Source organism: Medicago truncatula, chromosome 3 (assembly GCF_003473485.1).
Source record: "Medicago truncatula cultivar Jemalong A17 chromosome 3, MtrunA17r5.0-ANR, whole genome shotgun sequence".
Lineage (NCBI taxonomy): Eukaryota > Viridiplantae > Streptophyta > Magnoliopsida > Fabales > Fabaceae > Medicago > Medicago truncatula.
This window is the reverse complement of record NC_053044.1, coordinates 13,316,360-13,332,999: the sequence shown is the minus strand read 5'-3', so window position 1 is coordinate 13,332,999 and position 16,640 is coordinate 13,316,360. Positions and strand designations below refer to the sequence as shown.

Here is a 16,640-nt window from a genome sequence, read left to right as displayed (position 1 = left end):
TCATCTGATAATTCAATGTCATGTTATATTTTTTCATATTAACTTATTTTAAAATAACTTAAAAGGTTACACAAACTTTGCCTAAACTTCAAGATACCTTAGAATTTATTTTTTTTATCAAAGCAATAAAAATAAATTACAAACCATGATTAAGGCCTGAACCTGTTTACACATTAGAAAGAAAGGAAGCATAAGGCTTTCCTTTAGCAACATAAAACAAAGAGTCAAATCAGACATAACAACAATTATGCAGTATCAAACCTGTCTAATCCTCTAATCACAATATTTGTGATTGTTTTTTATTACACCCTTTTTTAAACGAGTTTGTATGTGCTCACTACTTGTGCTTTTTGACGAAATTTGTCTATTTGTTTGTTTCTTTTGCTTTTTGTTTCTAGCTGCTGATGGATAGACAAGGCTATATTGTGACATCATATTCAAAGAAATAAACCGTAGTTTAATAACAGTACATTTGAATTTTGAAGCAGAAGAATTTATTCTTGTGTATGTATATACATAATAATGAGGTATCACTTGGTTAATTGATGGAGTAAAATGCATGCATTATTGTAGAAAATCATTTAACAAGTTCCTCTTCCTTCTTTGCTGCTTCTTCAATTTCTCTCAACCCTCCAACTTTTTGTTCTATTTCCTCAATCAACTCCTCGCGCCATAGAGCTTCTCTTGCCTCTGCTTCCATGACCTCTTGCTGCATAACCATAAAAAATAACACAATTTAAAATGCAAGATTTCTTTCATGGATGTGGAACAATTATTAAGTAAGAGAGTTGCGGTTTCGGTGTTTGATCAAACGATTTGGATATTTTTGTATATTGAGCTAGAATTCTTGTTACGATGTTGTTGACCTTATCATATACATTTTGGACACTTGTTAACATGACCTTTAAAAATTTGTTTGTAATTTCGATAGATTTAAAAACTATTTTGACATCATCTCACATGTTAATAAACCAAAATGATTGTTTACTCAATTAAAATGTTATTTTTTTATGGATCAATTAAAATGTTTTATTTAACAACTCAATTTAAAATATGAATTAACATCTTTGCCATGCTATTGGGCCACTGATGTGTTACTAACTTTACTCTACAAAAAATGCTAACAACACTTTCTTTTTAATACCTTCTCTAACACTCACTTTTTTAATGAAAGAAATTCATGCATGTCTTACTACTTTACACAAAATTCATTATTAAAGTGTAGGTAGTATCCATGTGAATTTCATCCGATAACAGAGTAAATGTCAGAGAGACCGTTAAATGAGGCCGTTCATAACACTCCTCTTACTCTAGTCTATCTACAAGGTTTGATTTGTGCTCCCCTATTTGAGGCTTCTAGTATTACATCAATAACAAAGTCATGAAAAAGAAATAATTACCTTCTCATATATCCAGTTTCCAGTACCATCTCCTCCATCTCCCCTATATGTTTCTGAATCGTAATATGGGTCCTAAATCATGTTAAACAAGTTAAAAATTTCATTTCACAATCATACACTAACAAATTAATCTATATCTATACACATAAATACAAGGAAAAGTGTTTTACCTTCATGGAACCAAAGAATAAGACTCCCCAAACAGTGAACATTATGTACCAAGCGTCTACAAAGGATTAAAAGGTACCAATAAACCATCAAATTTAAAATCATAAGAGAAACAACAAAACTTAATAATATACTTCTTCTGGTCGCATTTATAAACAAAATACAATTTTTTAGATTCATTGAATATTTAATGTATCTGACCTATATATAGACCATATACATTAGGTATTCAATGAATCTTAAAAGTCGTTTTTTTGCTTATAAATGTAACCGGATTTTATGTAACACTTACAAACATTCTTTATTTGCTGATCACTAAGATGCCAAATTGTTTTCTCGGTTATAAGATCTCTTTGTCCTTCCAATTGTTCTACTAGAATTGCCATCAGTGGAATATCTGGTAAACCATTCACTTTGCACATAGATGCTCTTTTTATCTTTCCATCTAACACCTTATAAACAAATACAAAGGACCATTATAATATAAACTGAAAATAGTTTTGCTACACCCATAAAATCTTGCAGAAAACTTGTATTTTATTCAAATGAATTTTTTTTTATAGACAAATATTACTATATTAGTTAGTAGTTGTTACTACTTTCTCTTTTTCCAAAGTCCAAAGTTTGAACTCCAACACTTAAACTTCTTCTAGTCCTTTGAAAATTCAATCCAATTGCGCTATCCAGACTCGGTAGTTATCCATGGAAATTAAAGATGGATAAAATGAAATTAATCACTAATTTTTCTACTCTAATACTTAATAAAGATTTAGAGACAAATTTCATAATTTTCTATTTCTAATATTTCTTCAATAACTTAATTTTAAGTACCTGCAATGACCTGTGAAAGAGGGTAGAATTTGAAGGGTGCCTAGGCTGCAAAAAAAGAAAGATATAAACCTTCATTTTTCAGAGCTTTGGAACTATCAAGTGAATCTAAAGAGATAAAATGGAATGAAAATAATAAACACAACTTTACCAATCTTGAAAATCGTTTTGTTTGAAGACATGAGCTATGAATATATGAATTGAAAACGGTGAAACCAATGATAGCTTCTGCCATGGTTTTGAACCAAAAGTGCAAGTGAAAAGGGGTTGAAATTATGGTCCTTATGATATAATATGGGATAGAGTGGATAAGAGTAGAATGAAGAACCACCCTTCAAGTATGTGCATGCTTCCAACAAATTGGATTTGAGCATGTATTTTATAAAATGATTAATCAAAATGACCTACGTGTCCTCATTTATACATACAATCCTTTCAATTTCGGGTCAAAACTTGTTCACAACTTTAAATATAAGTTTTTTTTTTTTTTTTACGCCAAGAGATAGGTGAGTTTGAAAGACAAGATACCTTCATCCTATGCTGCCTATTTATAATATATCATTAAGAAGTCATGGTCAGAGAGAAAAATGATACGATTCAAACTATTTTGAATCGAATCAAAGGCTTAGAAAAATGGTTTTGCCACACAAAAAAAAGAATTTTTACCACACAACAAGAAACATAACATATAAGACACATATGACACAGTGGAGCAAGGATTGCTAGGTGCTTTAACATATTCTAATCATTAACTAATATGATCAATAAAACATCATCAAAAGAAACTAGAATCTAGCTAGCCTAATAAACATCATCAAAACACAAACCTAACACTAGGTGCAACCTCATTTAGTTTTTCTGAATGTGAATCGACCCTAAAATAACGGTACTTAGGAAGGTGACAAACCTAATATTGGTGAAAACCTACCCGAATCAGGAAGTAACTAAGATAACGATTACGGTAATTAGGAAAACATTAGTAACTTCACGGAGTTAAATAAAAAATACACTTCTTTCATCCTTGGTAAGGTAGACTAGATAAGACTTCCCGTTTATAGAACTATCGAGATGGAGTGTATTCTGATGTACTTCTAGGATTCATAGATGAGAGAACTGATGAACGGATTAAACAAGTGTACCAAAACATTTACCAAATAATAAAGTGATAAGTAGAGTACCGTATCCACGGTAGATATCAAGTGTATATGAGAATTTGTACAAGACATTTCTTTATTATAAAGACACATTAACCACCCTTTTTCTTCGGCAACGGAAATTTATTATAAACTCAAATTAACCTATTCTGATGTGAAATAGAAAAAGCAAGAAGCCAGCAAACAACTAATTTCTTTTAAAGAAGGTTTTCGAAGTAACAAAATGAAACTTTTTGTAACTATCTTTTGAAATTTTAAAAATTATGGCGAAAAGATAATTTTTTATTAATTATTAATGGTGGTAACAACGATGATTTAACAAGAGACTATTTGAACTTTATCTCATGAAATTACAAAGTCAAACTCTTGGAGATGAATTGACATCAACATCTCATGGACTATTATTGCAATAAGATAAATAAAAAAGACAACTAGAAGGGAAACGCATGAAAATAAACTTAAGAGAAATGCTAACAACACACACTTTCTAACACACTCTCTTTGATTGGTTAAAATTCACATGGGTTCCACCAAATCATGTGGATCCCATATAAATTTAGTGGGTCTTGTGTGAATTTTGACCAATCAAAAAGAGTATGTTAGAAAGTGTGTGTTGCTGGCATTTCTGATAAGCTTAATCATTGGAATGAACTCTATACTTTTGAAGAGCAACAATAAAATCTTCAATGTATTGATTGTGAAGATCTTTTGAACTGAAAACCTTTCCCATATCTTTGGCATTGTTTCTGTACGTACTTCCTTCCTCATCCATTATTACCAACCTCAATGTTTTGGCTACTGAGTCCCTAGTAAAGGACCCGTCTTTCTCACTCCTTGGTACCTCAATAGCCACTTTCTTTTCTTCTAGTACTCTTGAGAACAAACATTGGTCAATTAAATAAGGCAATGTCACAAGAGCATGCCCAAAATGAAGCTTCTCAATGACTGAACCTGAACCACAGTGACTCATACATCCACCGATTGATCCATGTGCTAAGATCTTAAGTTGTGGTGCCCATGTTTTCCAAACAATTCCACGTTCTTTTGTTCTTTCCTCAAATTCTTTAGGTAATTCAAGTGTACCCTCTTTAAGATTTTTCAAAGCCCAAAAGAAAGGCAACCTAGAAAGCTCAATTCCATGAGCTAACTCAATTAGATCTTGTTGACTTATTTTCGTCTCGCTCCCAAATCCAATGTAAACAACAGAAGACGATTCTTTTGAATCCAACCATGCCTTGATTTTCATCCAATCAAGGTTGTTTTCTTCCTTTCGTCTTCTCTTATCTGCATGGATGGTGGAAGCAATCCAACTGGAACCACACGAACCTTATATTGGCTAGAAATATAATCTAACCATTCACCTTCAAGTTCTTTACAGCTTCTGATAAGAAAAATGTCACAATCTGATTATACTTTGTCTAGATTACAACGAGCCAATATTTTTCCAGAATTGTTGTCGACAGATGAAATTATTCTCTTCATCTCATAAGGTTTGACATGAATGTTGGAACAAAATGTGTTTCACAATGAACCTTATTAAGTTTTGATGATAACAAGGTATTAAAAATTGTCAATTGGTTATTACTAATAATTGTTCAAGTGTACAGGACCAAAGGCTACTCAAGTTATTTCAATAGGTCTTGGAAGAACAATGAAAAGAAAAAGAAATTCTGAGCATCTGAAGAAAACTGCTCCTGAAGCTGAAGTGCTTCTGAAGTAATGACGTCATCAGAAGCAAAAGTTTTCATCAGAAGCAATATCTTCACCAGAAGCTACGTTTGATCCTTTAATCAAACTGAAGATTCAAAGTAGCTGATTCTCAATTCAGTCTTATCCAAGAAGAACGAAGACTTGAAAGGGAGGTATCAACGGATATATGGATAGCACTGAGCACTTGTCTCTCGTTAATAGAGTTGACAAAGTACAAGTGTACAACCACTACCTCCACTACTCTGTTTTCTGTCTACGCTACAAGACAAGACAACAGCCATGCCTGCAGAAGTTGTACGTTCAAGATGGGAATGAATTTAAAGCTTATTCTTCAAAGGACTACACCCAAATCAGGCAAAGGATTACTGGTGGATGATCAAAGGATTTCAAACGACTCTTTAGACGTGCTGATTATCTCAACGTCTCTTTCACACCTCTATATAAAGGAGTGAAGACTTGAAGATAAAATAGAGATACATAAGTTCAAAAGCGCCAAAACTCTGTCAATTTGATTCTACAAAGCACACTGAATTTCTGCACTGATTTGATACATCTTAGAAATTCAAAGTCTAGAGTCTTTACTGTATTGTATTGTGAACACCACTGATTGTATATCAAGTGTTCAAGTCAAACTCAATCCTCTGTATTTTTGTTTGATTAGAAGTCTCTTGCCTGCGTGCTTGAGCATTAGAAGTCTCTTGCTTAGTGCTTGAGCATTGGAAGACTCTTGCGTGTGTGCTTGAGCATTTTTGTGAAGTCTCATACTTAGAAAGTATTGAGCAGTTGTAATCTTTGTGATTATAGTGAAATCTCCTTGGAAGTGCAAGGGGGACTGGACTACTTCCGTGTTGTGGAAGGAACCAGGATAACTGCTTGTGTCTTTGTCTTTCTTTTCTCTGCTCTGTTCTTTTCCGCTGCAATCTGACTCTGATCATTTCATCAGAAGCACTCAAACTGCTTCTGAAGTTTTATCAGAAGAAGTATTTTTTAAGAGAAAAAGAAAACACAATTCAACCCCCCTTTCTTGTGTTTTTCACCTTCAATGAATGGTTGTTTCGAAAGGAACCCACTTTGGTGGGCTATACCTGTCTATGTTGATTTGATCCTTTGGTGGATTAAAGAAACATATGTTCCAAGCTGGAACAATGCTGTAATGGGCACAAGGAATATTCAGGCTTTTGGCTATCGACGGTAACCAATCAGCTACACAATCATAGAAAACCCAATCAGACTTTGATGTTTTGAGTATCTCAGTAACATCGACTTGGAGACCGTCATAAGCCAACTTAAGGTAACCAGTCTTGTTTAATGGAACATTTTGAGTGCTCTCTGCACCTTCTAGTTGTTCTATGTGGGGTAAGGGTAATTTTACCAAATTGATGAATGGCTGAATTGCTTTTGGTGTTTTGGGAATTTGATCAATGTTTTTAGGAGAGGTTATTAAGGTGACAGTGTGACCCTTTTGAGCAAGAATTTTGGCCAATTCAAAATAAGGGTATATGTGTCCCATAGCTAGCCAAGGGAGCATTGCAACATGAAGAGGCTTGCTATTCTCATTCTCATTCTTATGGTTAATAATTGAATCCATGGGAGCGGTAAGGTTCAAAGAAAGAGGTGAGTATCAATTATGATTGGCTTCAGCAGTATTTATATACAAGACCCTCAATTTATTTATTGCATGCAGATAATGATAATGTTGACAGGGATGATAACTTGCACGCAAGTCTCGCCAAGAAAACCTGTCTCGTGTGTTTCGTCTATTACGTGGGTTTCGTCCATTATGTGTGTCTCGCGAAAATTGAAAAAAATGGAGAATGTTAACTAGTGTACTTGGGGCATTGGTTAAAGTACTAAAATAAATAACTTTGTAATTATTACCAAGATAAAAGTAAAAACTTGCATCTCCAAGACAAAACTTCTACTAATGGATTCTTTAACCATTTTTCTTAGGGCACTGCTTAGCACAACTCTAAAAATATTGACCCATTTCACTTTTCAAACAACATATGAATTACTTTTTTTTTAAATATAACTCTAATTAATATTACTTTTATCACTCATAATTTAATATATTCCACTTTGCATTTATGATATTGGAGAATGTATCAATACTTAACAAGAGCATTTTTTTTTTTGAACAAAACTTAACAAGAGCATTTAAAACCATTTTTTTTCTCTTTCTTTCATTTATATATTTTTCTTAATATGTGTGAAATGAGCAAATGGCTCGGTTAATCTGGGACGGAGAGAGTAAAGTTTGCTAAAAAAATTATATCTTCATAATTTTTTTTATCATAAACTACATTAACAAATTTATGAATAATACATAAAAGCTTATTTACTTACATAAGTTGTTTTGCATAAGTTCAAAATAGTCTAATCTAAAAGGGCCTTAAAGATGTATAAATTGCTTCTACTAGATACCTTCTCCCCATCCATCAGATTTAACAAATGGCACATAAACTTATTGAGCAAACTCTTGTTGTGCCAGCAACAACAAAAACAACAACTTCTCTTCCTCTCACATTCCTCGACTTGCATTTTGCAGGTCCAGTCTACGTTAAACGCCTATTCTTCTATCCTTTTGCTTATTCAACCAACCATTTTTGCAAAACAACACTACCATCTCTCAAAAAATCTCTTTCTCTTACTCTTCAACATTTCTTCCCTCTTGCTGGAAATCTCATTTCTCCACCACCACCACAAAAACCTTTTATTCTCTACACCGAAGAAGACTCTGTCGCCTTTACCATCATCGAATCCTCAGCAGATTTCAACCATCTCTCGACCAAACAACCCCTGAAAAATCTCAAAGAAACTAATCACCTTGTTCCAACATTAACAAACAAAAACAAGTTTGATGATAATAACATTGAAAATGACACATTCATTCTTCCATTGTTGGCTTTGCAAGTCACAGTTTTTCCCGACCATGGTCTTTGCATTGGCATCACATATTGTCACGTGATGGATGATAGAAGTTGCGATCATTTCATGAAATCTTGGTCTTTTATCCATCAAAGAGGTGATGTAGTTGAATTGAAATCACTACCTTGTTTTGACAGAGAAGTTTTGAGGGACCCAAGAGGACTTGAGGATGTTTTCTTAAGGGACTATTTTGTAATGAGAAAATCATGGAAGCATAGACTCATTGCTGAAAGTCAAAGCAAGGAAGAACATCAAGATTTTGTTAAGGCAATTATTGTTTTTGGAAAAGAAGAAATTGAGAGGATGAAAAAAATATGTGCTGAATCAATGGAAGAAAAATGATAACGAAATCAACGCGCCACAATTTCTATCTAAATTTGTTGTAACTTGTGCTTTCGTTTGGGCTAGTATAACTAAAACAATACATAGAAACGATGATGATGGCGACGATAAAGATGAATATTTTTCTTTCACATGTGATTGCAGAGATAGACTTGGTTATCCAATACCAGAGGGGTATTTTGGGAACTGTTTAGTGTCTAAAAGTGCAACAATGAAGAGAAAGGATATGAAAGGAGAAAATAGTTTTGTTGATGTCGTTAAGGTAATTGAAAAGGTTGTTGCTGAGGTAAAAAATGAACCTCTTAAAGATGTGGAAGAATGGTTTCTATTAATTAACAAGATGTTTATGTCAGGAAATGTGTTTTATCTACAAGGGTCGCCTAAATTTAATGTTTATGAGACCGAATTTGGATTTGGAAGACCTGTTAAAGTTGAGATGGTGCATCCATCTATGGCTGTGTCTCTTGCTGAAAGTGGAGATGGAGAAGGTGGACTTGAGTTTGGGTTGGTACTTAAAAGTGAGGAATTTGAATATTTATCTTCTCTCATTCAACAAGGACTTGAAGCTTTAAAATAAATTTTAACAAATATGCTTCCATTGTCATTTAATTGGTTTATGCTTGTTTGTGTGCTTTTCGCTAAAAGAAAAGAAATAAGTGTGTCTCTTTCTGATTTTTCCTTGTTATTATGAATACCATCATGTGTTTGTTTTAGTAATACTAGATTGATGACACGTGCGCCGCACGGGTCTTATGAGCTGAAATATATTTGTTAATATTAGAATGCAATGAATGCTTAAAAATAATATTTGCTAATAGCTGAAATATATATACTCGAAAATAAATTTGATAATAATGTATCGTCAATTGAGAGTAATGTATCATTAATTAAAATGCAACACCAAGAATTATTGAAGTTTGATAATCACCTACATGATAGTTTTTTACATTACACATTACTTATTGAAGTTTGATAATCACCTACATGATAGTTTTTTACATTACACATTACAAAATAATACTAAAAGCCTTGGATACAAAACAACACCAATGTATAATACACCAAACAACCAAGACCATACCAGTCAGAGATTCTTCACTCCATGAATCAAAAACAAAACACAACATTAATTGGTACAATATAAAACAAATTAACTCTGCTCATTAAGGATGCATTTGTCGCAACTTTTAAAATAAATATAATTTGTCTAGAGATTTTGAAGTTTTTTTTTTTGAAAAGATCGTTCTGATAACATAATATAAAATCATTTTGATTAACCAACCTAAATGATTGTTTTTAAAAGCATATTTGATTGCAATAGATTCTTAATTTAGTTTGCTGTTATTGAATGACAAGAAAATTTACACAGTTGAAAATAGATTACATTAGCAATAGACGACCAAGAAGACATGCCTTAATTTATAACTCTCTAGCAGCAGATACAAAAGCAACACAAAGCATACCAAAAATACTTCCTACATGACCAGAACACTAACAGTTTGAAAATTTTTAATACAACACCACCAACTTTGAAAATATCAATTTTACATTCTAATACACAACAGGTACTTACCTTCTATACACTCAACATTTACTATTTTCTCTTAAGTTAGAGCAAGCCAGGTTAAAAGTGTTCAAAAGTTGCAACACAAAGATGACCATCCAAGACTACATGTATATAATGAGTATATGGTGGACATTTTTGCCCAGGTGTTGTTTTGTTTTTCCTCCAGTTTTCTGCAATTTTCTAGGTTCAGCTAGCCTTTTATGGTTTTTTGTGGTTAAGAGCTTATGTTTTGGGTTGGGAAACTGATGATTTTGTTGCTGGTTTGGCTGGTTTATTTCTGAGGTTGGGATAGCTTTTTCGTGTTTTGAGTTGTTCAGTTATTGTTTCATTTAGCAGCCGCAGTTTTGTTCATTTTTTTGTTTGGAATATGAACAAAAATCATCTTTATGTGATAGACTTGCTACGTACCAATTTTAACATCTAATATAAAGCAAATATGTTTTAACTAGGGGGTGTTTGAAACGTGATCCTTATTGTAAGCCCATCATTTCCCACTAGGTATGGGTCGAGTAGCTCAAACCCAAAGAAAAATGGGGATACATGGGTAAAAAAGATGACATCTTCTTTGCACACTCTATTTAATTTCTTTTGCGCTCTATGCAGTTCAGATTATGGAGTCTGAACAACAAAACAACTTCATGAAATCCTCCAAAACACGTTAAATATTTTGAGTTTTTCAAAATCAAACATGATGTGTGAGAAACTCATATAATGAAAAAAGTAATAGACAAAAAAGACTTGCCCAAGTGAAAGGAGACTTATGTTTGACACACAAGTGGAAGGAGACATCCTATATTTTTCTTAATATAGTATGTGATAAATGCAAAAGTTGTTTATGGCAAGGGTCAAAAGTAATTTGAATAGACTGATTTCATTAATCAATTTTATAAAAAGGACAATATAGTAGAACAACTTATAAACAATGGTAAAGAAGCTAACTAGCCAAAACAGTTACAGTTTCCACTAACTATTTATATTCTAAACTAGTGAAAGACTAAGAGACTAACTAAAGTTAAATACAAGGAATAACTATAGTTAAATATGAAGAGTAATAAATGGTAATACTCCCCCTCAAGTTGGACTATGGAGATTGCAAAGTCCCAACTTGGAAATGAAGCTTTGAAACGAGGTGACATGAAGCGGTTTGGTAAATACATCAGCAAGTTGAGATGATGATGGAACTGGTAATAGTTGAATGGTGCCCTTTTGAATCTTTTCTCTAATCACATGGAAATCATTCTCAATGTGTTTTGTACGCTCATGAAAAGTAGGGTTATGAGCAAGATAAATTGTTGATGCATTATCACAATAAACTGAAGACGGAGATTTGAAAGGAATGTATAGGTCAGCAAGTAGGTAATGAAGCCATTGAATCTCACATGATAAACTAGGCAATGCCCTATATTCTGCTTCAGATGAAGATCTAGATACAATAGATTGCTTCTTTGATTTCCATGGAAGCATTGATTGTGTGAGTTTTGGATTTATCAACTGCATGCATTTAGAATTCAGTCATTAGCTAACTGGAACTGATTTTTTTTGTTACAACTTAGAGGTTGGTAGACATAGCCAAAAGAAGCAAGACAAATTAAATGATTAAATATCAAGTTAGTCCTTGAAAGATATGGTCTTTTTTATATTAATTTTTTTAGATAGATTAAATGATATTAGTCACCGAAATCTCACACATAAGTAAGAGAGTTGCGGTTTCGGTGTTTGACCAAACGATTTGGATATTTTTATATATTGAGTTAGAATTCTGGTTACGATGTTTTTAACCTTATCATGTATATTTTGGACACTTGTTAACATAACCTTTAAAAATTTGTTTGTAATTCGATAGATTTAAAAACTATTTTGACATCATCTCACATGTTAATAAACCAAAATGATTGTTTACTCAATTAAAATGTTGTTTTTTTAAGGATCAATTAAAATGTTTTATTTAACAACTCAATTTAAAATATGAATTAACATCTTTGCCTTGACTTTTTCCAGATCATACGGTCCTTATGATATAACTATTATGGCCTACTCATAATATATTATTAAAATATATATATATATATATATATATATATATATATATATATATGCAAGAAAGAGGGGAGAAGAGAGGTTAAGTTTTTTATTAATCTGGCTGGTTGTTGTGTGGTCTTTGTGGAAATTAATGCTCCCATCTTTTTGGGAAAGGAGATGTATGTGCGTGGGTATAGTTAAATTCACCTCTTGAAAGTGTTTTTTAGAAAAACATTATGGTCATACCTTTTTTCTATTAGTGAGATCATGAACCTATTGTGTGTTTGGCACTGGAAGTGTCTTGTGGCGGATTTGTATACGAGTTGGTTGATTGAGGGGTGGCATTTGTTTGGCTGTGGTTGGGTGTTTCTGATAGGAGTGTAGTTGGTTTTCTGGTGTTTGTTTTAGCTTACGCTCTTGTTTTACTATGAGAGAGATTATTTAATTTTTGTCATTTAGAGTACATCTTGTACATGTTTGTGCTAGCTTCTCCTTTTTTATTTATATATAACACATTGCCATTCTTGAACGACCACCTTATACAAGTCTTGAAGCCTTTGAAATTGGTTTGAGTATAACGTGAATAAATACTTTTTTTAGATCTTCGTCGATTTGATAAGCTGATATGAAAATATCATGAGAAATTGTATTTGCACTTGGTACATGATATGTATTTTACAAAAACAATATATTTTATAAAAAAATGTGAAGGTCATGTATCTCTTCAAACATTATACTAAATATATATCATTATTTTAATCCATTTCTCTCATAATTGATATAAAAATTATTGTGGTCACCAATTAGATATGTGGGTTATATAAGATGGAGATGAATATGTAGTCCATTGTAATGCACCAACATCTCAACCATGTAGACACTTCCAAGTACAAAATATCAAATTTAGTGTCGTGATGCCCAACAAGCATGTTCTTTAAACGTAAAAAGGTGACCCGCTCATCGGAATTTATTGAATTAAATTATAGACTAGATTTTTGACTCGTGCTCCGCTCGGGTTGATTGTAAAGGGATTGATATACGAATAATAAAATGCAATATATAATTGGTATTGATGAAAAAAATAATGCGTAAGGTCACGTCTTTCCATTTGCAAAGCTCTAAATATCAAAATATATGATTTTTGTGTTGTGTGTGAAATTTTTACACGGTTTAGGGTTTTTTTTTTTTTTAGAGAAACACGTTTAGGGCTTGGTATATATAACCAAGTTTACATGGAAATTAGGGTAGTCGAGTTTGCATGAAAATTAGGGTATTATGTTTGTAAACGTATTAAATAAGTGGAGAAAATATTGTAAGAGAAAAAAAAATGCAACAAGATAAGAATGAAATAAAGACATGAAATTGGTTCAAAATAAAAAAGTGTACAAAATATTGTAAAAAAAAAAATGCATGAAATTAGTGCGATGAATTTTTCTAGTATTGTGTACAAAATATTGTCAAAAAAAAAAGGCAAGAGGATAGCAAAAAAAAAAAAAGCAAGAGGATATGAATGAAATTGATGCGATTCAATTTTTTAGTATTAAACAAGTGTACAAAATATTTCCTTAAATAAGAAAGTGTACAAAAAATTGTCAAACAAAAAATCCAAAAAAAAAAGTATAAATCAAACGTGATCATTGATATGTTCATAGTTTCTAGAACAAACGTGCAGCATCAAATAAGTGTAGAAAATATTTCCTTCAAAAAAAAAAGACAAGAGGATAAGAATGAAATTGGTGCGGTTCATATATTTTTAGATGAAATTTGTTAGGTTAAACAATTGTAAACCTAATAAAACAAATGAACTGAAAAAAATTAGGTTAAATTGTTGTAGACCTAACAAAATTAATAAATAAGGATATAAGATACTTTGTGGATAGATAGATTAGAAAATATACATGATGAGAAAAATACCACTAATTCGTTACAACAAGGTGCACCAAACTCCATGTTTCTCTCTCTATATTTTTTTCATGCAATCGTTTCTTCACAAGGTTTTTCGTTCAACTTAATAATTAATAAAACTTATTTCAAAATCTAAAAGTAAATAATTAAATTGCAAGGTTAAATTGTCCTGCCCAATGCAAGATTAGGCTTTTGTGATACTGATGATTAATAGCGATTAGGGTTTCCTTGAATCCCCCTTTTGTCTTTATTGGAGTTATCTTTTAAGCAATAATTAAGAAATAAAACAACTTATGCGGTGTATCACTAATTTAATGTGTGACAACGGTAATACCCACACATGTTCCCTTAGATAACTCGTGTAGGACCCATCGGAGTTGTGAACTACATTTTTTTAAGGGAATGAATAATGACGGAATAAAAAGTAGTAATTAAAAAAGTCAATGAACTGATAAAATTTCGGGTTATCAATGCCTATTTTAATCCTACAGATCAATCCCAAGGTTGCACTCGTAGTTAACCAATTGACGAAGCATTAAGAATGGGGATAATCTAATATAAATCTCAACACAATTAAAATCATAAACTGAATGAAAAATTTATTAATAAATTCCAACAAATAAGATCGAGTTCAACATGGATCCCTAATCAAGAGGTTTAGTTGCTCATGGCAACAGACATCATAAAAAAACAATATAAAAACATACCTTGGAAAGAATAAAAGGAGGAGGAATTCCGCCTGGAATCTATGATGCCTTGACCGTTGCTTTGAACCGCCAATGTTTATGAATGAATAAAATAGTGTGCAAGGGTCTCTATTTATAGCATTAGGTTACTGAGGGATTAAGAGAAGAAAACTAGGCTTTATTCGCCGGTCCAGCTTGGAAAACAAGCAAAAATGGGTTTTTACCCGGAGCTTGGAGTAGGGGCGCACATGCTAGGCGCATGGTGCCTGAGGTAGCATGGAATGCTGTCCCAGGCGCAGGCACGCCTGAGGCAGCTCCAAAGGTACAATTTCTTGCGTTTTCTTCCCGTTTTCGATCGTTCTTCCGTCTGAAAACTCCTAGGAACTTGAAATGAATTTTCTTCGCTTTGTATTATCTTCAACAACCTTCTAACAACCCTTGATCTTCCTTGTTCAAAACAACCCTTGATCCTCTACTCTTCATTGTTGATCCTCCACGTAATGTTTTGATTTGTTGATTTACATGATTCCTCACTACAAAACACTCAAAACAACTATGGACTTGCATGATCTAGGATAAAACTGAATTACACAAATCAAGTAAAAATAATACAATATGTTCCTCAAACCATTGACAACTCCTCCAACGCTCATCTTATTTTTCTTCAAATGCAATGAAAAAGTATTAAAATTATAGCCAAAATGTAATATGATGCTCTGTCATCACAACGCCAAACTTAAACCGTTGCTTGTCCTCAAACATCAAAATGGTCAGAAGTTAGAATTCACGTGAATTTAAGAGAATAAAACATACCTTTCCAAAGGCTTTGCTCAGATTGTCATTCCTCCCACTATCAAACTTGACTAGCTTACCACATCCATACAACCAGTTCAAACTTAGAGTGGATACTCTTACTTTCAACCACAAACAATTCAAAGATACACGTATGTATCTTCTAAATCTAGTGGGACTGGTCAAGGCATTTGCCACACTCTAGTCGTCATATGATTGTACCTTGCTATGAGATTGAAGCAATTATAAGCAGACATTCAAGGTATATATCATAACACACAGACATAGAGGACTTTTCAAGGTTATAACGTGGATGAGGTAAAGGTGGGATATATTTAGGAAAGTAGGCTAACAAGCACTTTGGAGTTAGTTCCTAAGGATTCCCTATTTGAAATACTTTGACGATCTCTGTCATCCAAACCTGTAACTTCATTCATAAACTGTGTCACAACCAATGTTATGAGGTAATAGCTTTCATTTATGTAGCCAGTTCAAAGAATTTGGGCACTAGTCGAACCACTTATTCTTTTTTTTTTTAAGGGACTAAACTTTTGTTTAAGTCTCTTGATTTTCTCTTCTTTTTTTTGTGTAGACCATCATTTCGATGTTTTATCTACATTTTTCTTTTTCATTTTTTTCCTTTGATAACCAAGTTTTTCTAGTACCCCATCCCAAACTTAATTTCTAATCATGACAAGTATTTCACTAACCTATCTAACTCCAAAAGGGAAATCAAACAGATATAATCAAATTGGGTTTAAAGCTTGTGACATGATTCAAAGTCACATAAAAGTAACCAAGAAAAAATTAATGCATAGAGGCTCAAAGTGGTTTCACAACGGATAATAATAATAATATTCAGGGTGGCTTGAAAAAAAGGCTCTAGGTACCAAAAACAAATGTCTCGTGTGTATGACAATACAACCAATAGTCTGTAACGAATGACCGAAATTTCAAGCAAAAATAGCAATCTAATATGGAACATTCATAATGAAAGAAAAGAGTAGAAATATTTGGAATATATATATATATTCTCAAAATATCACCGGTTATGCTATACATAATTATAGTGGTGACTTTTTTTGAGTATCTTCCACAGTAAGCTACAATAGCTATCGTGCTCTTAAACTTTGGAAGTATA

General features: G+C 32.5%; 1 protein-coding gene and 2 pseudogenes across 1 annotated transcript; 1 reads left to right on the top strand and 2 right to left on the bottom strand.

Moving 5' to 3' along the window:
- Positions 1 to 407: 407 nt before the first annotated feature.
- Positions 408 to 2,783, bottom strand: LOC25490400 (photosynthetic NDH subunit of subcomplex B 4, chloroplastic). The gene is made up of 6 exons (XM_013603823.3): positions 2,548 to 2,783; positions 2,400 to 2,444; positions 1,861 to 2,020; positions 1,571 to 1,626; positions 1,401 to 1,472; positions 408 to 709 (listed from the first exon to the last, which is right to left on the bottom strand). The coding sequence occupies exons 1-6, from the start codon at positions 2,629 to 2,631 to the stop codon at positions 578 to 580; spliced, it is 549 nt and encodes a 182-aa protein (XP_013459277.1). The 5' UTR covers positions 2,632 to 2,783; the 3' UTR covers positions 408 to 577.
- Positions 2,784 to 3,811: 1,028 nt separating this feature from the next.
- LOC25490399 (soyasaponin III rhamnosyltransferase-like) lies at positions 3,812 to 6,871 on the bottom strand (annotated as a pseudogene).
- Positions 6,872 to 7,673: 802 nt separating this feature from the next.
- LOC25490398 (coumaroyl-CoA:anthocyanidin 3-O-glucoside-6''-O-coumaroyltransferase 2-like) lies at positions 7,674 to 9,185 on the top strand (annotated as a pseudogene).
- The last annotated feature ends 7,455 nt before the right edge of the window (positions 9,186 to 16,640 follow it).